Source organism: Aythya marila (genome assembly GCF_965140915.1).
Source record: "Aythya marila genome assembly, chromosome: 3".
Lineage (NCBI taxonomy): Eukaryota > Metazoa > Chordata > Aves > Anseriformes > Anatidae > Aythya > Aythya marila.
This window is the reverse complement of record NC_139044.1, coordinates 51,852,092-51,875,337: the sequence shown is the minus strand read 5'-3', so window position 1 is coordinate 51,875,337 and position 23,246 is coordinate 51,852,092. Positions and strand designations below refer to the sequence as shown.

General features: G+C 37.8%; 1 protein-coding gene across 5 annotated transcripts in view; it reads right to left on the bottom strand.

Annotated features, from left to right (window-relative positions):
* PLEKHG1 (pleckstrin homology and RhoGEF domain containing G1) overlaps positions 1 to 23,246 on the bottom strand; it is a 135,406-nt gene that overhangs the window by 91,215 nt on the left and 20,945 nt on the right. For 4 of the 5 annotated variants that reach the window (XM_082757218.1, XM_082757215.1, XM_082757216.1 and 1 more), the window contains one exon: positions 8,092 to 8,166. The exons of the other annotated variant lie outside the window; for it this stretch is intronic. In XM_082757218.1, coding sequence (XP_082613344.1) covers positions 8,092 to 8,140 — 49 coding nt within the window. In that variant the 5' untranslated portion in view covers positions 8,141 to 8,166. The remainder of the gene's footprint in view (positions 1 to 8,091; positions 8,167 to 23,246) is intronic. 5 annotated transcript variants of the gene reach the window in all.

The following is a 23,246-nucleotide window of genomic DNA, read 5'->3' as shown; positions in this document are numbered from 1 at the left end:
GGCAGAACAAAGAGGAACATATTGCTAGCACAGGAGTTGGGGAGGCAACAGCGCCCTGGATGCGTCCCACCTTGCTCAGCCACGCCAACTGCAGCACTCCGGCCCCCATCACTGCTGCGCTGTGCTGCATGTAAGCAATTTAGAGCAATGCAACAGAAACAAAGCACTGACAATATTTTACTCAGGATACGAAACCTCAGTTATAATTCAGCCTAACATTCAAGTCACAGATCACAGCTTAAATGTAAACACTTTAAAAAAAAAAATAAAATGTTGGGAGAACCAGGTAATCTCCAACCTGTTTTAAAAAGCATCTGAAAGGAATACTTACACTAAAATATACAGAAAATTAGCACACCTTGTTTGTTTGCTCTAACAAGGAACCTTTGCTCCTTCAGAAATATTTGAATTGTTTCAGATTTTTCTCATCTTGGTACATAAATTTAGAAATAAATTGTACCATTAGCATTCAAAAGAGCTTTAAAGAAACAACCTGATTTTCCTCATGACATCACATTGGATTGTTCCATGGAAGCTGCATTCAGTATTTCATATTTGTCATAGTCGGCTATTTAATATGTGCACAGTGTTTATAAGTGATGATATGGTTTTTATAACAATATACTTTTCATACAAAAGCAAAAAGTGCATCAAACTCAAATGTTACATGTCCTAAGTACTTAAGACTGAAGAATTAATTACCACTGAGACAGAAAAGCAAACGTAATTCTTTAAATATCGGATTATCAATACATACTAAGGAAAAAAAAAAAAGGAAAAAAAGAAGCATACTATTTTCCAAAGTTCAAGGTTAAACAGTTCAGGCTACAATATCCTGCTGCACTGGTAAGAGGGATGTAACTAGCAGATGACTGGAGCACCAATCTCTGATTGGGCACCAACCGGCCAGAGCACCAAGGGAACTGCTGGGCACCTGAAGAACAAGCCATTATACCAGTTAATAGCAAACCTTTGTGATCTGTGATTCATCCACCATTCTGGAGAAGAGCAGATTTTATTGTACTCAAACATTTCACAGCGTCCAGCACAGTCTGCCTGTCACCACCCTTCACTGCCTGAGATCAAGGCAGCAACAGTCACTGCTGCCCACTCCCCTCTCCACTCCACTGACCTGAGGAAGCTTGAAGGGCACAGCCAGATAACATCCTGTTGGCAGCTGAGAAAGAAAGTAGGACCCAGCATGGCCCAGTGACTTAGATAGTCAAAGTGATTTAAAAAAAAAAAAAAAAAAAGGTAAATTGATTCAATATTGTGGTGTAACGCATCATAACACAACCAGGGAATTTGAGCCATGCTGTAAAGCACAAAGCTGCAAGCAGCACAGAGCACTAGTTTTTGTTTCAGCTATTAGTAATATTCAAGCCCAGTGCACTAGAGCTAGCCCAAATTTCCCAAAAGAGTTATGACAACAGTTATCATGCATTACAACAACTAATGTTTCAAAAAAAAACAAAAAAAAAAAAAACAAAAAAAAAAAAAACAAAAAAAAACCGTGCCAACCTCTCTTAGTATGCAGACAGAAGCCAACATTATTTTATTTCTCAAAAAGGGATATATTAATAATAAAGTGCAATGGCAAATTTCTGTATCTATAACTATAGCACTTCCTTGCTAAGTGCCCTAACCCTGGGCAGGAATTCCTACATTGCAGGAATCAGTCTTAGAAAACTTTGGGGGCAGAAATTAGGCTATTTTCTTCACTCATTTGAAGTGGACTTTAAGATTTGAAGATTCATTGGGCAGTCTACAGATCTACATGGCTGTACTTGCATGTTTTTCCACTGCAATATGCTACTTATTATGGCCGAAATAACATACAAACATATGTCAGAGAAATTATAAAACTAAACAAGACTTACCATAAATAACAGTAACAACTGGTAGGCTCCTGCTATTGTCATCAGGTAGGCAATGCAAGGAAAAACACTGCTGATCCTATCAGAAAGTTTGCAATGATACCAACTTGTTGTCCACTGACGTTTGTTAGTGCCTGTTTACAAAGCACCCGTGTAACATTAGTTTCCTTCAGGATGTTAGCATGAAGCACAAAGACAGTAAGGGAGGATCCAGATGGGGGAATATGTGGAACTTGCTTAATGAATGGAGATAGGGTGGGCAAGGGGAAGGAAAAAGTGTTTGGGAGAGGTTAACTTCCTCACATCTTTCTCTACAAAGATTTCTGCTTTTTAAGGCACAGCAAAGCAACTAGACAAGCTGACTGGAGAAACGTAATAAAGGTTCCCACATCTGTATAACTTTCTAACTACTGCTCAGGAGGCATTTGACAGATACCTCAAAAACTTTGAGTGTAAGAGCCTTCCAAGTGGCTACCAAGGTAAACATCATGTTACAAAGAGCTGGTCAAAGGTATCATGACCAAAATATATATCTGTATCTCAGAAGTCCACAGGATAAAGCACGTCATTGTTATGAAAGCCATTCAATATCAGAAGTATTCTCTTATGCTACCAAAAAGAAACAAAACGACATGATCAAAATCACTGTTTTTAATTCTCTGAGACGGATAAGTTGTGATGAAAAACCTACAAACATTCCCCTAAATTTTTGCAAATGACCAATTGCCCAGATCCAAATACCATTACGAGCAGTGACTGTGAATGACAGCAGCCTCTCTCCAAGTGTGAGAAGAGGAATTTACACAAGGGGTGAGGTACTCCTGTCAGTCTAATTGCCAAGTGTTAACTATACCACAAGTTTAAGAGTGACTTTTCAGCAAACATGAGCAGAACAAATGCTAATTCCTTTGCAAGCTAAAACAGAAATACACTCAATCCACTTCCTGGTATTGACATAGTGCATTGTTCTAAATGCATCCATTGTAAATAGAATATAATAGCTTTGCCGTAGGAAAACAGTTAAGAAAGTTATATGTGGATCATGGTGGGGTTTCTTGTTTTAATTTGTTTGTCTACCACTCCTTGAGAGCCACACAAGCTTCTCGAAAAACTATTCCTCCTGTGTGATGTACACACCCCTACATCTTTGCAACAGTAGGACTTCAAGGTAGTGTTGTGGGTTTTTTGCCTTTTTTTTTTTCCTCCCTAGAGCACAAAGCAACCAGTGAAATTTATAAATGTAAGTGTTGACTCAAAAGGGTTTGACAGAAAAGGCAGCAGTAAAGCAAATAATCTGCCCACTCACTGGGGACCCTCAAGTCAAGGACTAAGTCACAGAAACTTAATTACAGGAAACTCATTTCTCAATTGTCTGCTCCTGTCTGCTCATGGCTTAACCAGAGCAGTGGGTCAGTGGGTGAGGGGCAGGGAGGGGTACTGCTAGGTTAAAGCAACACTGACTTTTTTAAAATTTCCAGATAATCAGTTATCTTGCCAACACTTTGGTCAACCCAATTTGACCCTTATAAATGAGAAAGGCTAATTGTCAGATGTTTGTAACAACAAAAACACATTTTTTGAAGACCACTTGTAGCACGAACATTTCTTTGAAAAAAACAAGCAGTGATAAGATGTCTGGAAAAAAATAATGAAGTTCATATAAATGTTTATGCACATAAGTAGCAGTTATATTTTAAACTTGAATAATTAAACACTCACTTCTTATTTCTGATTCTGTCATACTCTGGACCAGTGAGACATTCCCATTTATCAGCAAACTGTATAAATGATAAGTAAATATAGAGATGCATGTGATCAAAGACTATGGAAGTCTATCTTACAAGTCAGTGCTAAAGCAGCTACTGGCCTGTGTCTGGCAATTATTTCTGAGCAAACGTTATCATAGTATTCTGTAAGAGTATTTATGAAAATAAATCAGTAAAGCCTTTTACAGTGTAGAAATTCTAACTTGCACCAGCATTGATTTAGAATCATTAGAAGACATTAGTAGCTTGTTTTTGTCTTGAGTAGAATGTGAAAATCAAGACATAACTTGAGGTTTCTAAGATCCATTTTTATTCATCATTTCCTTTTGTTAAGAGGAAAACAACATTAATTTCAGAAGTGACTAAAAGCAAAGTATCCAGATTAACCCATAATTTGTTTCACTAAGCACTGTATGTGCTAAAGAACTTTTTAAAATGTTTAAAGTGTGAACATACGCTTCCATATACATACATGCATATACATTCACTTACACATACAATGAACACAGTTACACCGCCTCACATACTCACGCAGTTTCTTAATGATCTAGATGATCATTTTTGATCTGTCTTCTGGTATATGGGAGATTTCAAGTCACAAGAATCTTGTATGAATTCCATTGAAACATGAAACTTAGGATTCAATTTAAAAAAAAAAAAAAAATCTCTGGTTGATCTTGGTGTCAGAAAGCTTTCCAGATTTAACTGTCCTTGATAACTTGCAAGACAGTGCATTATTTTTCTGCTTGATTCAGATGTCAGAAGTTACTAAACACCACAAAAACCTTGAAAACATACACCAGCAAAGTATGAAGGACAGCTGTAAGAGGAAGTACCATTGGAAAGAGGGCAAGGATTTGTTTTCATGTGTCACTTGCACAGCAAGCCAATGTTCCACTGTTGCAGAAGTTCACACAGAACAGTTCAAAGAGTATAACACACATACCGCTCTACAACACTTCGATTACCTGTGCTTTATAAGTTCAGTTCCTCAGCAGCCACTGTACACTAACTGAAGCTAGTCTTACAGCAATAACCAAAATGCCTTTGCTCAAGTTTTGTGGGTTAACCTTGGTAGGCAATGAAGCCTCACACAGCTATTCACTCACTGTCCTCATCCTCACCCCAGCAGGGTGGAGGAAGAGAATCAGAAGGGAAAAAAATAAGAAACTGTCTAAGTTCAGAAAAGGACAGGTTAGTAAGAAAACAGAAAAAAAGAAACAAGGAGAAAAAGTAATACGAAAGGCAATTGCTCACCACCAGTCTACCAATGCCCAGCTAGCTCCCAGACAATCACCCTATCAAACTTTCCCCTACAGTTTTAGTGCTGAGCATGACTTAACATGATACAGGACATCCTGTTGGTCCATTTGGGACCCCTCTGTGTCCCCCCCAGCTCCCGGTGCACCCCCAGCCTCCTTGCTGGCAGGGCAGCATGAGGAGCAGAAGAGTCCTTAACTCTGTGTGAGCACAGCTCTGTAACAGCTGAAACATCGGGGTGTTATCAGGACTGTCTTCTCTACAAATCCAAAACACAGCAACATACCAGCTACTATGAAGAAAATTAACTCTATCCCAGACAAAACCAGTACTTCATGTTCAGACCCTAGTAGGTTTTTTAATAATTGCTCATCCTGTGCTACCCCCAGCTAAGTAAAGGAAGTGACCCTGTTTTGGGGAAACTGAGAGATTTTGAAAAACTACGTTTCCTGAAAAATTCCTAGAGTTTATCATTGTAATCCATATTGTCTGAACTTCCAGTGGTAATAGCAAACTTCTTTGCCCAAGTCTGCATAAACATAAGTATCTGTGTTACGTTCAGTATACATTTTATGTCTTCAGGCTGCAATGATACTACATTTATTTCTTGAGACATATACAGAACGCAATGTTTTTTGCCTTTATTTTCATAAAGATTTTATAGTTAAAGCTCTGAAATACAGCATCTAGCGGGGAGGGTTGCATAGATGTAGAAAAATCATCTCCCTGGAAAAGCAGAAGACTTTTTCAGTCTTAATTTGTTCTTGATATGAGCAGCACATACATGAACCTCTAGTGTGAGAATTTGGTTAATGGGGGCAAAATAATAATAATTAAAAAAAAAAAGACGACCTTGCACCACATATTCCTTTCTCCCTGAATTCCGAACCCACTGGGCACATGGTGAGCTTTGGAAGTAGAGGAAATAAAGCTGCTGAAATGGTTTATTTTTCAAGTACATGAAAGTCTGTACATGAAAACCTGAAGGCTTTCTATGTATTTTGCAAGATTGACCTCATTTTTACATCCCATCATGCATTTTCCAATATGCAAGTAACCTAGAATTGACAAGGTACTGAACAAGATCCTCTGGGCATTTTCTAGATTTGCTTAATTGCAGAGATGTTTCTAGAATTGTATTTATTTATTTACCTAAGGACACTTCTGGTGAAATGATACCACATTTACAGAAACAAAAGAGACACTGAAAGCTTCATGAGAGTCTTCCAAAAATGAAATGAAAACCAGCTTCCTGCCTCTCTCTCCTGTGCCTAGACATGAACGATCCCTTGTTCAGTTTCAACCTTGTAATTTGGGGCTGGAGTTCACAGGAAAATATTTGGCAGCTGGTATCTGGGATGTTCCCAGCAACCTTAAAGATAGCTGTCTTTTCAGTGCCTCACTGACGCACACGGTAGTTCTCAGCCCTCACCCATCTCTCTTAACAGGGGTCAATCTCTGATTGCCAGCATAAGGAGGAGAATCAGCCTGTGCTTGATGGCCAAGGTGACTGTCAATGACAATGTCAATGACTGTCATTAACAACGCTGCAGGATTCTTTCCGTTCCCTCCCCTTCCTGCCCCAGACCCCTGCTCCCAAGGCCACCTACAGCTTTACGCTATCACTAGTCCTACCCACTTTAACTCCTGACGTAAAGCCAAAGCACACCTTACCACTCACTTATGGGAAGTTGCTTATATGGTAAATTAAAATGTAACAAGAGGAAATAAAGTTACAGAGAGACATTTTTCCCCCAGTTTGATCAGAAGGCTTTACATCATCCCTCACTAAATTTACCAGAACTCCTCTCAGAGACTGAAGGACTGAACCACAGCATTATCTGCCACCACTCCACAGCCAGAAAAAAGAATCAATGCATGATATTTATTACCAGAGTAGTAGTAACTATAACACATTTAGATTTCATTAGTACCTATGATAGCTATAGATGTGATCCCATAATCTACTTGTAGGGAAGCAACCCGGAAGGTACATGACAATTGTTCCACGTCTTAATGCACAGCACAAGTGGAGACCTTGCTTTTAACTGGATCTAGGTACAGCATTTTAGCATTAGATTTATTTAGAAGGTGAGCACACAAAATGTGTATCAGAAAGAGCACTCAATCCTTTGGAAGCCTAGCTGGACTGTTTCTCATCTGGTATTGAGAGTTCTCATAGTAGCATATATTAATCTTGAAAAATAAATTAATAGAAAGGCCTTTTGCAATTACACATAGTTTATTACCCTTTACAAGGAAGGAAATTTCTTTCTCGCCTGTTATTGATGCACTTTCTGAAGTTATTTTTGCAGCATGTTTGTGATACCTTTCAAATGTCAACAATAAGATTTAAATACAACTAAAATACTTTTTAAAAACTAAGCTTTGAGATGGGTATCCTAAGGTTTAGACAAAAAGCCTTATAACACAACAGACAGAATGCTGTATGACACAGTCTGAGCTGCAAGTTTTATTAAAAAATAAAGCACATATAATAAATACAGTACTTATATGAGGACAGGCATGATATAGAAAGCAAGTGGATGGAACAGATACACAAGTTTTGTCACTAGACTGTCAGAAACACCCCACAACCTTTACATGAAATAGCCAATAATTTCTTTTATACAGTATTTTAATAAAACACAATTCAGCAGTGTTTCTGAAGGACTAAAACATGCAAGAAATTAACTGGTTTTAGATTTTAAAAAATCCTTAAAATCAAGTACCAAATATCTGTATGTGGCAATTTAAAGTTAATGGATGGGGGGGTGGGCAGAGTCTTATTATCAAAAAGACTTGACCATTTCAGTATTCCACTAAATTTAATGGAAGTCACACATTTTTGCTTCCTCTTTGTATCAGTCAGTCCCCATTATAAATGCCAGCTTTGGTTCTATGAGACTGAAGTACCCCACACGAAAATCTGACCCCATTCCACAAGATCTCCCCATCTAAATGGGACAAAATTAATTCTCCACATGTGAAATCCTAGTAGCCCACTGGTTCTCCCAGCTCAGATAGGTACTGCTACTTAGATGAATACGCACACACAAAGTCAGTTCAGTTCTTCCTTAAGGTTAAGGACACGAAGGGAAGTTCGCCTATTGACTTAGTACTTCACAAATACTTTTCATGACACTTCATGAAAATGAAAGATGTCTGAAGGAAAAGAAACTACTCACCTTCATTCCTGGGAACAGGTTCTGTACCACCAGGAGTTTTATCTGGCATCTCAGCAGAGACAGGCTTAGGAAAATCTAATGGACAGAAAGCAAACAAAAGGAAAGAAAAGCAGTCTTAATCAAAACCATTACATTTCCGAAGGACACTCCCCTGCCCCGTGCCCATTCATGAAGGATGAATTTTCAGCTTTCATAATTTCCGTATTTAGATGTAAAATATGTAAACAAACAAAACTCCCTCGAGTTTATCTACAGTACGGTTCCATAGAACATAACTCGGATGTGAACAAATACTGTAGCATTTGTTTATAGGCAGGCAGGCCCCCTAGTAAATCGCAATGGTAGCCTGGTAGACTTCAGTCTTTGAGCTTGGATATTTTTCCCCACAAGTGAGAGTTTCTAGTCAGAGGCCTATGAATTGGGATGAAAGTTGCTTGCTCCCATGGACTGCTGAAGTTAACAAAAGAGTGGTTACTCAGAGTCACACCAGCCAGCACTAAATACAAAAACAGCTTAAAGCTTTACTGTGCTGTGGAGTACCAATGTTTCTTCCATCCCAGCAGTGCGCAGACACTTAGGGCTTCTTAGGCAAGCAGTGGGCCCATCTCCTCTTAGCAACATAATGTACCTCTGTAGTACTGCCTGATGGTCAACATATACTGACTGGAATTTTGCATCCTTCTATTTAACACCTTCGAATATTTTCCCATCAACAACTGGGTTGACACGCCATTTCATATAACACAAAGCTCAAGATCAGACAGGACATGGTAGTAATAATAACAAGACAGAAAAGCAGGATTTTTTGCCCAAAGGAGGCCATGCATCACCTGGCAGAAACGTTGCCTCAGGTGACAATTCAGATAGCTCACCTCACTGCTGTGTACAACAGTGCCCAGAGCTTGCAGCACTGTGAGGATTAACAGTCCAGCCTTAATCCTAATGATGTCAATGAACCACCCTGTTTCCAGCAATGTTGAGACAACAGTACTGATTCAACACAGAATTCAGATACTTATCAGACACAAGGTTCTGGTAGACCTCCCCAGCCCATCCTGCACTAAAACAGAGACTGAACACTAATAAAATAAAAGGCAACGCTCTATTTCCTACACAATTATTTTGCTCTCAAATTCATATGGTTTGTTCTGAATCCTATCAACAGACCTAGAATTAAAATGTTTAAAAGCTTAGAAATACCTTAGATGCATCTAAGGCTATGATCCACTAACACTTCCTAAGGTTTCATTCATTCAGCTAATTTATATTTAGCTGATGGAAACTCCACTGTATATGCCGTTCTATGTCAGCCAGTTCATCTCCACTGAAGATAAAATCTGCCAGTTCTTACACAGCAATTGCCACCGATGTAGCACTTTGCCCTTAACACAGGCGTTATATCTGCAGAACATGACACATACTGAACATTTGGAACTACCCAAAAAGTCCTTTCTCAGCTCCTCAAAATTAATAGTGATAATGCTTATCCACCTAAGAGTCTGCGCACGAGTTCATTAACCACAGCTGGACAGTGTCACAAGATGAATAAACAAGTGTGCCCTCAGTGGAGTATTTGAACAACTACATCTCCAAAATCTTTATAAATTTGCTGAAAAACAGAAACACACTCTCCAAAAGACATTAAAAACATTAAATCTGTTGCTTAAAGAAGTTGCTCCAAGTTGAGGCATTGGAATGCACTGCCCAGGGAAGTGGTGGAGTCACCATCCCTGGAGGTCTTTAAAAGATGTTTAGATGTTGAACTTAGTGATATGGTTTAGTGGAGGACTGGTTAGTGTTAGGTCAGAGGTTGGACTCAATGATCTTGAGGTCTCTTCCAACCTAGACAATTCTGTGATTCTGTTAATTATGCATGCTCATCATGTCTAAACAGCTGACTAGAATAAACACACCAACTAACTCTAAAACTTGACAAGCTCACATCCAACCTGCAGTGATGTAATACATACTTGTGAATATTATGCCAGTTTATAATGCCAGTTATTTAGCAGTTAAATAGTAAAGTAGACAGGAACTAGTTAATCCTTTTAGTACATTTGAACTAGGAAGTTACACCAATAAATACAATATTTATTTTCATGATTCATTTCAAGCTTCAAGAAAATGGTTTATTTAAATTCTACATTTTAAATAAATTATCTCACATCACAAATTCAGGGTACTACTACACATTTAAAATAATAAAACACAGATATCCATGTAATTATTTCTGGTTTGGGTTGTATCAAGTTGCACAGTATTAAAATAAATACGTAAGTAGAGTTCAACATGAAAATGCTTAGTCAGTAACTTACTGACATATTAATGAAATAAAATTGGCAGTCTTAGAAATAATTTTTGATTTTTGTTGACACGTTTTGGATGAGCTAAATAGAAGCAAGAAAGAAAAAAAAAAAAAAAAGTAATTATTTTTTCTGGCCTCTTCTGCCCCAGTTTTTATTTATGTAAGTACAAGCTTCCTTGTCTAACACAGACCAACATCTCTCTCTGTTTGACCTTCCAGAGAAGTTACCTCTTTCTTTTATGTCATCCAAAGTCAGTACCAGAAGGAACTTAAATTAAGACACCTACCAACATTCACTTCTCAGGAATTTAATGGAGTGTCTGTGCACAACCCATCATTTCCTGCACAAAAACACTAGGATTCAAATAGGCATTGAATGACCTTGGCATTTGCAGTAATGGAATGGTAAATTGAAAGCTGGATCATTTGATTTAGTGCACACAAAGGGTATTCACTGAACAGGTTCAGACTTCCCGTAGCTACAGCAGCACTCTGTTTCAGGAACTCACTCAGACAGTACAAGGCAATTTAAAAATTCGTATGCCACAAATTGCTTTCAAAGTTTACCAATTTAGCAACTCCACATTACAGTAAGAGATAGCAAGGGAGGCTCCACATAGGTATACCAGGTTGAAGAAAGTCAACCTCTGTGTCCTAAAAAACAAATCTTCAGAACACTATCAAGAAACATTTGTCACTCTGTAATGATTTTTATCAAGGAAACAGTCTGTGAAATGTGTTGCCATTTCCTAGCTTTTTCTAAACTGCATGGGAGAATAGCAGTACCAGACCAGTTCAATGGGTGCAAACTATATTACCAGTATACAGCCTTCAACATTTTCCCGCAGCATTATCAGCAATTTTAAATGTTCCATCTATAAATTGAGGTCCAGTTATGTGACACCAAATAGTATTTTAAGGGAATTCTTTAGATAGCATGGAAATCTATGTATTTCAAATACTAAAAGTCTGTTTTCTTCCCTGCTCTCTCATTAATGCAAATTGGTTCCATACTTGCTAGAAGTTGCAGAATAAACAACTTAAATTCCACTCCCCTCCCCCAAGAAAAAAAGAAAAAAAGCCTAGACACATTACCAAGTAACCACATTTTCTCTTCACATACCCCAGATAAACTTATTTATTCTTTGTTTTGCTTTAGTTTTCTTCTCTGAGACGTATAGCAAATCTACTGGAAGGAGGAAAATTTAAATAGAAGAAATACTGAACTCCACCCTCACCTCCTGTAACATGCCAAGTTCTCAATGACTCAAAAACCAGACATTTATAAATAAATCAATAAAAAAAAAATAAAAAAAAAAAAAGCAAAAGTTCATGGTTTTAATCTGGGAAGTAAATTTTTGATAAGTACTATTTACCAAAGCAGGAAATGAAGTCTCCCTTTCTGCAAGGAGGCTAAATAGGACTTGTAAAAACACAGCAGTGAAGCAGCATTTAGGGTATAAGCTTCCTAGCAGGATACAAAAGAATTTCTTGCTCACTTTTGAAACAATCAAGCTCTACTTATCCAAACAATCTTATTGCAATCTTTAGGTTACTGCTACTACTTTCAAGATTATTAGGACCTTAAACACCACTCCTGTTAGACCCTTCTAAGTAGTCTTGTAATTTAATTATTGATGCATCTTCAATTGTCCCTGCACCTTTAGCACACCTATTCTAGTTGTCCATGGGGTACTTGGTATTTCTGAATTTGTCACTCAAAACTCACTACCTATTGCTAACTTCTCTAAGCAGTTTTTCACAGAGCATCCCAGTCAGAGAAATTGAAATATGTATGCATTCATAACTTACGAATAAACACAGCTATACTGTTTACATTTCTTAATTAGGCAAAACTCTTAAGAGTAACCAAAAACATTCAGATGTATGACCATGCATTTTCACAGGCAATAATCTGCCTGGACCACCCAACTGGACATACTGGGAGGTCCTAGTTCAAGAGATTTCTTGTTCCTTATAAAGGATTGTTTTGCCTTTAAAATTCTGCTAAAAATTGAAGATCACCTTTGATTTTATGAAAAAATAAGACCTCAGTTCATTTAAACACAGGATCCAAATCAATAGCATGTGATAACTGAATTCATGAGAAAGCATTCAAACTTCCAGCACACCAGTGACTTTTTAAAAAAGCATGCTAAGGACAAACATGTAATTCCTGCATTTCATAGACAAATACAGTCTAGTCTCTTAAATTAATAGTATATTGCTAAAAACACATTGCTTCTAATTATTCAAAATAATTATTCAAAATAATTGTTGACTGAAGTATTGCAATATTCAAGTTTCGTGGAGAAATTCTCATTAGAGAGATTTCTGTTCCGGTTTTGTTTTCTCAGCAAATTATTGCTCTACTCTAAAAAAGCATCAAGCAGCTTGAAAGAAACTATTGTTAATCACAGTACTGTTTGCTGTCGTAACTATGGAGCCCAGCTATGTATTTGTGTTGAACAACTAACATCACTAACCAAAATCTAACCTGAACCTCCTTTGTGTCACATCACCAGCCTCTAGTCTATGTCTGATCCAAAGAGCTGGAAGCAATCACATTAAAGGAAGTTGATTGGGTTTCTTCAAAAATATCTCAACATATAGAACCTTAACCAGACATCACATTTCTTTCCAATCTTCCAAAGAAACAATCAACATTACTAAGGTCTGCTCCAGCTGTAGCCACTTTATTCATGATCAACACAGGTATTCCTTTAAAATACTGTATTTAATTTTTAAATGCAGCTTTTTACAGAATAAATAGCCACGAGTACAGATCAATATATAATGAAACAACTGAAGCTCTGATGTTCAACATTACACACCATGCTGTTAACAGTAAAGCCTTCTGCTGATTTATTTTTAAAGAACATTTGGATGAGTTCTTTCTGCTTCAACTAAATAAAAAAAAAAAAAAAAGTGTAAGAGTGGGAAGGAAGAAAAGGGATAATAGCACTTTCCTTGACATAAAGTGTCCTGTAAACCAACAAGAAAGCTTAGATGCCCATGCACCGCCTGCACAGAATAACACTTCTTGAGTGAATGGTATAGGACATTGTTGCCAAAGGCAGTATCATTCACAGAGCCCTCCCAAACCAGTAATCAGAAAGCCTCAGGCCACAGGATGAACTCCATGTTCTGAGGAAGGCTATGGCAAAAATTCTCACCCACATTAATGGAACCAGAATTTGACATTTGGCTCTTAAAGGATGCGTATATCTTTGTTAGAGAATAAGAACATCCAGCTCAGATTTTTTTAGTAATTTATTTGCCTACAAAATCCCTTCTGGATCAGAAGCTTTGCTGCTTTGAACCCCTTGAGAATAGCTTTGATCCTAGGTCACATAAACCATGAAAGCTAGTTTACATGTGAACACTAACACAGTTCTTTCACATGAACCAAGAGGTGACACTGAAGAAAACTCTAAATAACAGGGACAGAAAGGATATAAATTATGAGGACACAATACACTGTATGCCATGAAGCCTCATTGCTGCTCCTATTCACCACCACCCCTCAGTCTTTCTAAGTAACATAGCAGTACCTGTCTAAGATTAAAGTGCTATTTCAAGTTAGTATTTATTTCTTCCAAACTGCACTGAATTCTAATGGCTCCTTTCATTCCCTTCCAGCAGAGCTCTGGATGTGGGTGTGAATTACTGCTTCCCTTCTCCAACAGTCCTCTCCCACAAAAATCTCTCAGCCTTTTTTCCCTGCAATGCAACACATGTTAAAACACTCCAAGCCCTTTTTTGGGGGGTGGGGAGAGGTGGGTAAGATGCCTCTTTGCCAAACCAGGTCACCTTTGCACCTCATTTCTCACTGGCAACAGTGACACTATGGCAACTGCACCAAGAGGTGAGCTGGTTCAAACAAGACCATCTGAACTACATGGGCAAGAAGGAACAAAATATCCTTTGCGTATCATTTGCCCTATTAATAAAAATCACATTAACATCAGCTCTTTCTCCTCTGACATTCAAAACAGCACAAGGCACCAGCATACTCTGACTAGTTTCTACAGCCAATCATTTATACTGCAGCTGCAACTGAAAAACCCAACTCTTTCCCCTCAAGCAAAGACCAAATCACAGAATTCCCTTTGTCACTTTCATTTTGGTTTACTGTAATCCACTGGTTTTGAATCTGAAAAACATCACAAATGTTCCCGTATAAGGAATGAGCTGGCTGGCTCCTCTGTGGTTTAACTGCTACGCATACATGTCCCTCCTCCAGTCTCCCCGATAGCTCTGAATCCATTCCCAGTGCTACTCCAAGGCTTTGGCCATGGTTTTTCAAACCCACTAAAAGATCAAGTTCAGCAACTAATCACCATGTTTCAGTCTACAAGTCAAGACAGCGAAGTAATATGGGATATGAGGCCTAGAAGGGAACATGGCACGGGATCTTCTCCTTCAAACTTTATATAGAATGAACTTCTTGAAAAGATGAGACTTACTCAACATTTGATCAGGATCCAACCATATTTCAAGGCTCCTTCCTTAACACCACCCGTTGCCATATTCCAAGTGAAACAAAGAGGAAGCCTTCCCTGTCAGGTTTTCTGTGAGGAGGAAAAGGGATCAAAACCTCCACTGAAACTCCAACAACCTGTACAATCCCAAGTACCCTTGTGCAGTGCCAGTTCAAAGTCTACACCGAAAGATTTCATTTTTTAATGATGAAATATATGTATTTACTCAGAGTTTATGTGTCAGAAGTAAAACACAATTCATCAACTCGGCAGAAGAAATACCTTTCAAACTCATTTCAGCTCCACTAGCTGAAATTAACCACTAGCATTTTTCTTTATGTAAAGACCAACTGTTACCGAGTATTTTTGAAACTATCACCTTTTAAACAAGTAACTTTGCTTAGAGATCAGGCCTACGCTGCATGTCATCATGCTGTGCTACAACAAACTGATAGAAAACAACCTAATGCTTCTCCTGCTGCGACACAAAATTGCAATAGCACTTTCCCATGTGGCTTTCTAATGATGCTGCATCTCTGAATGATAAAACCACCTGTTCCAGCAAAGTTCCCGCAGGTGGCACTAGCTACTGCTGACAACACAGCACGGACAAAGCCAAGTGTTTGCAGCTGAAACTGCCAGTCCCCTTCTGGTCAGCATGCCAAGCAAGCGCTACAGATCCTTACAGCTTTCTAGTATCTGGTACATCCTACTTCGTGCTCAAGTCTGGATCTGGGTTTAGACAGCCTGCTGGCTGTGCCATTCTACCACTTTTTGCTTATTTCACAACCTTCTATCATCATAAACCAGATCATTTTTAAGCACTGTGTGTTTTTCAAAAATACATACACACACATTGCTTCTCTCATGCATTTGTACAGGGCAATTACATACAAACAAAAAATCCATCAAAAGATCGTGTTTCATTTGCACACAGTAAGTCTGTCTCTGTGGTCACCTTTTGAATTCATGCTTGAGAAAGTACACAGCCTTGAGTGAGATAGCTTAGCAGGTGACATTCCTGAAACACACACTGAAGAAAAACGAAGAGTGGGACAAGTAGGTCAGTCCTAAAATATTTAGGGACTTGGAGGCAAGCCCTAGTGCAGGCTGTACAAGTAGAGCAGTAGCAAGCCATTGCTACCAAGTATTGCTGTCACGTACTCAACTCAAAGAAGTCTTCTCTTTAGTATGTACGAAATGCAGGACTTTTAGCAACATGAAAGTTCTTCTTTGATAACGTTTTAATATTGTAAGGACTTGCACAGTCACTTTATACTGTCACCTGCGGGACTTACAGCCAAATATGGTCTCTAGCCATTAGCTCTACAACTGCACTTCTACCTCGCCCACCTTTCACCCCTCTAACACACACACACCAGCTAGGTCCTGACTTTGAATAAAAAAAAAAAAAAAAAAAAAAAAAAAAAAAAAAAGTCTTAAAACCTACATTTGCTATTTTCACTGGTCACTATCATCTCCTCTTCTTATACTGCATATTTTATCATAATAAAAGTTTCAAGAAAAACAAATATAGATGTATAAGGTTTCTCAATTTCCAATAATTTCATCCTAGTGAGGTGCACAACAGAAACCTCACTACAGGGCTAATAATTATGGTTTAATAAATTTAAAAGAAAAAATACACCACTTCCATATCTGGATACAAACCTGTCAAACTCCAACAATAATACAAATTCCTTTATAGTGTATGAGCTTATGGAAAGGAAACTGAAGGGAAAGAATTTCAGCAGCTTTTATCTCAGACTTGCTCAAATTCTTTTTCAAAACCCAACTGCTACAATCATGAGAGATGCTGATTTGGCAAATACACGGTACCTGCTTTCCCAGGGTTAAAGTCGCTTGCAAATTGCTTTTCTATTACAGAAGTTGTGTGTTAGCACTTAAGACATACATCTTATTTTCTTTGATCCCTGTGCTTAGGACACCACTATATACTGTCCTGGAAAAGATCATTGTTGTGCAAATTCATCATTTCACCACACACTCAAGTAGTAGAGGAAATAAAACAAGCTGCAAGGAATGAATGGTGTTGATGCAACACAAAGAATTCAATCTCAACAAGCAAGTCAAACAACAGTGAAAGTAAATTATAACACACAAAGCATTAAATGAATTTGAATCCATTCCCATGTGCTCAATAAATATTACAGTGATAGATAACAAATAACCAGATTTCAACATATCCTAAGAATTTTGTTTCTCCCATAGTAACATATTTAGCATGTCTGCATGCATTTCACCTTCTGAAATTTCATTTTCATACATCAATTTCTGCTATAGAAAGTTTCTTGGCATCCAGCTAAAGTTCATTAACATTGTCACACTTATTTTATAGGAAAAAGGCAAATAACATTGCTGTCAGCTTGGTGAGGACATCCGATTGTTTATATTATGTCACATAAGCCCTCCTGAAATCACAGGACTATGACAATAAATAATGTTTTTCTGTTTGTTTTTGTTGTTTTGCTTTGTTTTATATTAAAGTTTTATAGCACTCTTACAGAGAAACATTGATAATTTAAAGGTCAGTAGAAAAGATAGCTACTGTGAGAAAAATAAAATTCGTAACTATTTTAATTTTGAGTAGGACCAGAGTCAAAACACCAAGATATGAACAAAAGTTTTCATCAACTCAAATAACCTTGTAACTGCAGTCACGGACAGCTTAAGAAATAGATAAGGTGCATCCAAAAGTAAATGCTCAAAGTCAACCAAACATGTAAATGCTTTTTAAGAATATAGATGAATACATTTCAGTCAGCTATTTTAGGGGTCTCCCCTACTCACTTCAATACACGTTTCTGAAAGCACCCTATAAAGAAAAGGGGAGGGAAAGCAAACACAAAAACACAAAATACTGCTCTGCACCCAATCAAGATCACAACTTCATTCTCTAACCTGTGTTTTTTCAAGGCACAGCTATTTTTAATTTTGCTAACAACAGGCTGATTAGCATGCAACAATTCTAATTACACTGTTTTACCTGTTAAATAAAATGGTTGCAATATATTTGGCTTCACTATACAGTTTGAAAGAAATAACTTTATACCTTATTGCAAGGGATAAAAGAAAATAAGAGAAAACTTCCAGAAGTACATCATACTAACAAAAGACAAAGTGTCAGCATTGTCCTGATGGTTCATTCACTTTATTAAAAAAATTTCCTAAACAAAGTTAATTCCAAGTAAACATGAGGGAAATATATTTTTCCCCTCAACTGTAAACTGTTTTGGAAAGCTAGAGGGGAAAAAAAGGTACAAAAGAATGTTTGGTTTGGCATTGCTGCTGCTTATTCACAAAAGGGAAGCCTACTTAAAACCATGATAATGGATAACTATCACTTACACTTGGATCCTTCACTGAGTTCTTTTCTCTCCTTAGCAAATGGTGATTCCATTATGTTTTGCAAGGAAAGGTACAGTTACAATTTTACAGACTCGCTGTCAGGAAAAGGACTCCTTGAAAGTTGGTTGTGTGTTTCCTGCAACTGGGATAGGCTTGTGTAAATGCTGAATTGGGGGGCTTAGGTATGGGCTTTAGAATGATTAGAAAAGGAGTATTCAGGCTGGCTTTTCCAAAAAGTGTCATTTGAACTGCTAGCCAAAGTACAGCTATGCATAACAAAGTTCCTTACACGTACCCTGTAAAACACATTTTTCTCCTTGCAGCCATCAGAAAAAGACCATCTAATTTTTGCTTATGGTGAAATGTGATTAATGAAAATTTCTTAGGTTTTGTTTTCATCACAGAGTACATAAAATTAGGCAAACAACAGAGAAAAGGTCGTAAAACATTCAACAGTTAAAGCTTTCTAAACTATGACATGTTCCAGTTACCCAAACGCTGACGTTGGCTGCCTCCCAGACCTAGTGCAAGCAGCTGACGGGACAACCACTGCACGCTTCTTCAACTTTTCCTTCTTCCTACTTTAAGAATATGTATGCCTGGGTGTGCACATGTATTTATATACACACTGCACACACATGGAAAAAAGAGGAAATTAATAACAGTCAAACTAACAGCACCATGCACGTTCACTTCTAATTTGTCAGAATGAATGGCCTCATAACTCAGATTGGGACATTTCCTGTAGAAACACTACATTATTTATCAAACCACTCCAGAGCACAACTGTTGAAGTGCAGCTTGCAAATGATATATTTTCTAGAGCCAAAGTTTGCAGTTATCTACAGAACACTTGGACTAATGGTTACAGTGAGCCAAGGCCCTCCCTCCGTATACAAGCTTTGAATATCCCATCCCCAGTTCAGCAGAATGCTATAATTGAAAGTTTAGCCCTATTTGTTTCTGTGGCATTTAAATACATATGTACAGTGCAGAGCACCAAGAAACTACATGGTTTAAAATTACATTCCTGCTTAATCTCTGGCTAATCACAATTTTTGTATATACAAAAACAAACGTGCATATATATAATCACTATAAAGAATTTTTAATATTAAATCAAATATGACTAGAAAGAGAAAGGAAATGTGATTTCACACAATTATGATTAACACAAGCAGTGCCTAAGAGACTAACACTGCTGAAAGCAAAACTACACAGAGCAACCATCTTTAACCTGCTACAATTTGCAAAGGAATCTGAATGACCATTGTGACAGAAGTAGTTGATAAACTGCTGAATGAACATTTATTCTGGGTTAAAATGAAATATTCCCTAGATAGGGAAACTCCCTCTGTAATGCCATAAACATGCAAAGCTTCTTATCTCCAACATGCTTTCCTAGAAATGCTGGATTTATTACTGAACGTAGCATGGCCACATGCAGACCTTCACTGGCCCCATATGAGAACACTAGTTCCATTCAGAAACACACATGGGGGGAAAAAAAACATTGCTTACAAATGTTATAGTTGGAAAGGTGATTTCCTTCAGCTGTATGTCCACCCCCATCAGTCAGAAAACCATTCTGCATTTTGACAGGACTTCCATTCCCCTTCTCAAATAAATAATTTGACTTGGGTTTCAAACACAGAGACAAAGAAATACCTATCATGAAGTGAAATAATAGTCACTTGACATTACTTCATGGACAGCTTATAAAAATAGTATGCGAGCATTGAGAGTCTTTCAGAGATTTTTAAGATTCTTGAAACAACTCTACTATTCACAGCTGGTGCCAAGTGAAACTTTTTTTTTTTCATGAAATGCATGTTGCTTTGTACCTTTCCATGAGATAGGAGAAAAATCATCCAACATCTTTTAGTGTTTTAGATTGAAAATTATTTGAAGTAGAATGATCATCTGGAAATATCATGTTTGAATACAGATTATCCAGAGGTAGTCAAGAAATGGTTTCCATTAATTTTAACTTACAGTTTTAAAAGGTGTTAAGATCGCACACCTTTTTTAATCTGTACATTAGCAGACACTTTTCACCCAGAAAAGGAGTCCAAGTTATCCTCTCTTCACCACAAAATGGCTCACACCACTGCTGAAGGTCACCTTTCTTAACTTTCCATTTCAACCACACTAAACACCGAAGCTTTTTCTCCTTTTTATACCGTTACTACAGAATCAGGAATGAATCATGAGTTGAACAGTCAGCTTTCCTGCTCTCGTTGGGTTGTTAGAATTGCCATCACTGATCCAGGGCTATCTCACTTCCTATCTCTTCCCACTGAGTTAAGTGTTACTAGACTGAAAGATGTATCACATCCATACTTGAATAATAGAGAACAATCAAACATTTTATTTCTATCCTCAGAAAGAGATGATGATAAAAAGAGCAAACAGCTACAAAAAGGATTTTGTTTTTCCTTAATTAAAACTAATACAATTCCCCAAAATCTGCAGTTCCAGAGACAACTAAAATTTGTGAGTTACGTTGCTTTCCCACCAGCAATGCAATTCCACTGACAGTGAAAGATCTGCAGTACTAATCCCAGCCTTTCCAGTTACTTCAGTTTATGTAAACGCCAAACACAAAGTCAGGCCACAGGAATAAGACTGGAGAACCCATCTACAAGAGGCAAAGCTCTGCATTTCTTTGGTCATTTGATCAAGTTCTGGAAATCAATACAAGGACGGGAGGGGAGGGATCTCTGAATAGACTTGATTAAAGTAAATATTCAAGGGGATATTACTCAACTCAGCATCAAGAATTTCAGCCAACTTCCAAAGGCTTTTGAATTCTCAGAGGAAAGCCCAGTGAATTCAGATGAAAGTTCCTTTTCTTCCACTTTTACGGGAAGAAATAACTTAAGTGAACCTTCTACAAAACAGCCTCCCGTATTCAGCAGTAGGGGAACAAACCTAAAGCACTGCCAAGATAACAACTAAATATGCATACAGTTATAAGCCTTAACGGTTTATTCAAATATCAAATACTTATTAACTGACACAAAAACACGAAGGTATTCCCATTAATGTTGTTTCAAATTAAGTAATTCAGTCCTTGGTACATTAAAATCCCCCTTCCTCTACTCTTGCTGGCTGTCCCACATTCTGAAGGACGCTGGCACACCAAGTGCATACTGATGAGCCCAAGTTTCAGCTGGATCCAGCAAGAAGCACGGCTAAGCAAGACTACCACCTGGCCTTGCCCAGGCTCCCAGATGATGTGAGCATATTCAACAGGGCAAAAAAAAATAAAATAAATAAAATAAATAAACAAATCCCCGCTGTATTTCAAATGCACAAAGGGCTGTGTATCTTACTCCAGAAAGCAGGAAAATATTCTATTGCATGAGCAAATGAGATTCTGCAGCCCTCTAAGCCTTACTCCATTGAAGCAATAGGAGTAAGTGGAGAAAGAAGACTTTGCTTCCTCTAGATTTGATTAGTCATTCCACCTCCCTTTCATCCCTATCTTCTCCTTCTCCCTGCCACCACCCCCAGCCCCTGCAGTGTTCCCAGGGCTATCACCAAGCTGCTTGCACTTTTTGCCCAACAGCGTTTCTCATCCCCCACTAAGTGCTGACCCGTCATGGCACATCAATCCAACAAGTACCAAGCCAGTTTCAAATTCTTCTCTTTCTTTGTACAATTTTTCTTAGCCTCAGTCCCTACCTCCCCCGTTTTTCCCAGCTCTCTTGTAGTGAGAGGACATTTCCAGATACCATATCAGGGAACACACAAGTCTAAAGTTCAGGCAGCCCTTCTGACACTAGCAGGGTAAGGCTAGCATGAAATGGAAAGCAGACCCTCAACGGAAGTGAGATTTTTGTGGTTTGGGTTTTGTTGTTGTTGTTTGCTTAACTCCAGTACAGTTTAAGCAGAAACCATTAAAAGTTAGGGAAGAAGCTGCAAGGCACCATAAGTATTAAAAAAGGCCAAAAGTTTCAAAAAATGACTAGCCTTTTTGGCATCTGCCCTAATTTGTGGAAAACAGGAGCCCAGCATACTTTAAAAGATCGCTTCAGTTCAGGTTGAAATAACTACCAGAATTAAAAATAAATAAATAAATAAAAATTGAAAATTTTTGAAAGTCTTAAATCTAAATTGATATTTAGAAAAGTTTTGCGTATTTTAAAACACGTATGTGTGTGATGCTTCTGTCAAGACATTCTTATTACTTGGCTTTATTTTCAAAGTAGGTGTAAAAGAAAACAAGTAAGAAACAGGGAACAAGATTTGGATAATGTAAGCCCCAGAGGGTTAAAGTAACATAACTTTTGTAGTGCTTGTACAACTATTTTGTCTTTTTCCAAAGTTAGCTGAGGGCAAAATTTACACACCAACTCAACTATTCCATTAATTTATCATAAATTAGTATTAATGGTTAAAACAGACTACCTGTAACTACCAACCTCAAATCTCTGAGGCTGAAGATTTAGCAATTTTTCTAAGGAATTATGTGAGCCTGTACCATTTTTCAGAGAAGCAATTATAAAAATATGTTTTGTACTTTCCACTTTAATTATGCATTAAAACTGTGGTAGATAAAGTCTACCTCACATATGTTTTTGGGGGTTTAATTGAAGTTTTGCTCTTTTTAGCTCCTGCAAGGAGTCTATCCAAGATGTACTTTAACTAATGTATCAGAATGCTTATTTGGTAAGGTTATAAGAAGATACCAGGAAAAAAAAATAAAGCTTTTCCACCTTTCAACTGAAATATATGATTTTTTTTAAATACAAAAAAATGCAACGGGAAGACCACTACAAAGCCCTACACATTTAGAAGTGGAGGAAGGTAGCATACACGTTCCCCAATGCCCAACAGCGTTTTCCATCCCTGTTTTCCTCAGGGGTGCCCTCACCTGCCCTAGGAGGGCTGTGTTCCCCAGAAGCTGCATACAGCCACTATTGCTTGTGTGACGCTTTTGAGTCTCTTCAGGATTAAAAGTACTCCATATAAAACTGAATTGTGTCCTA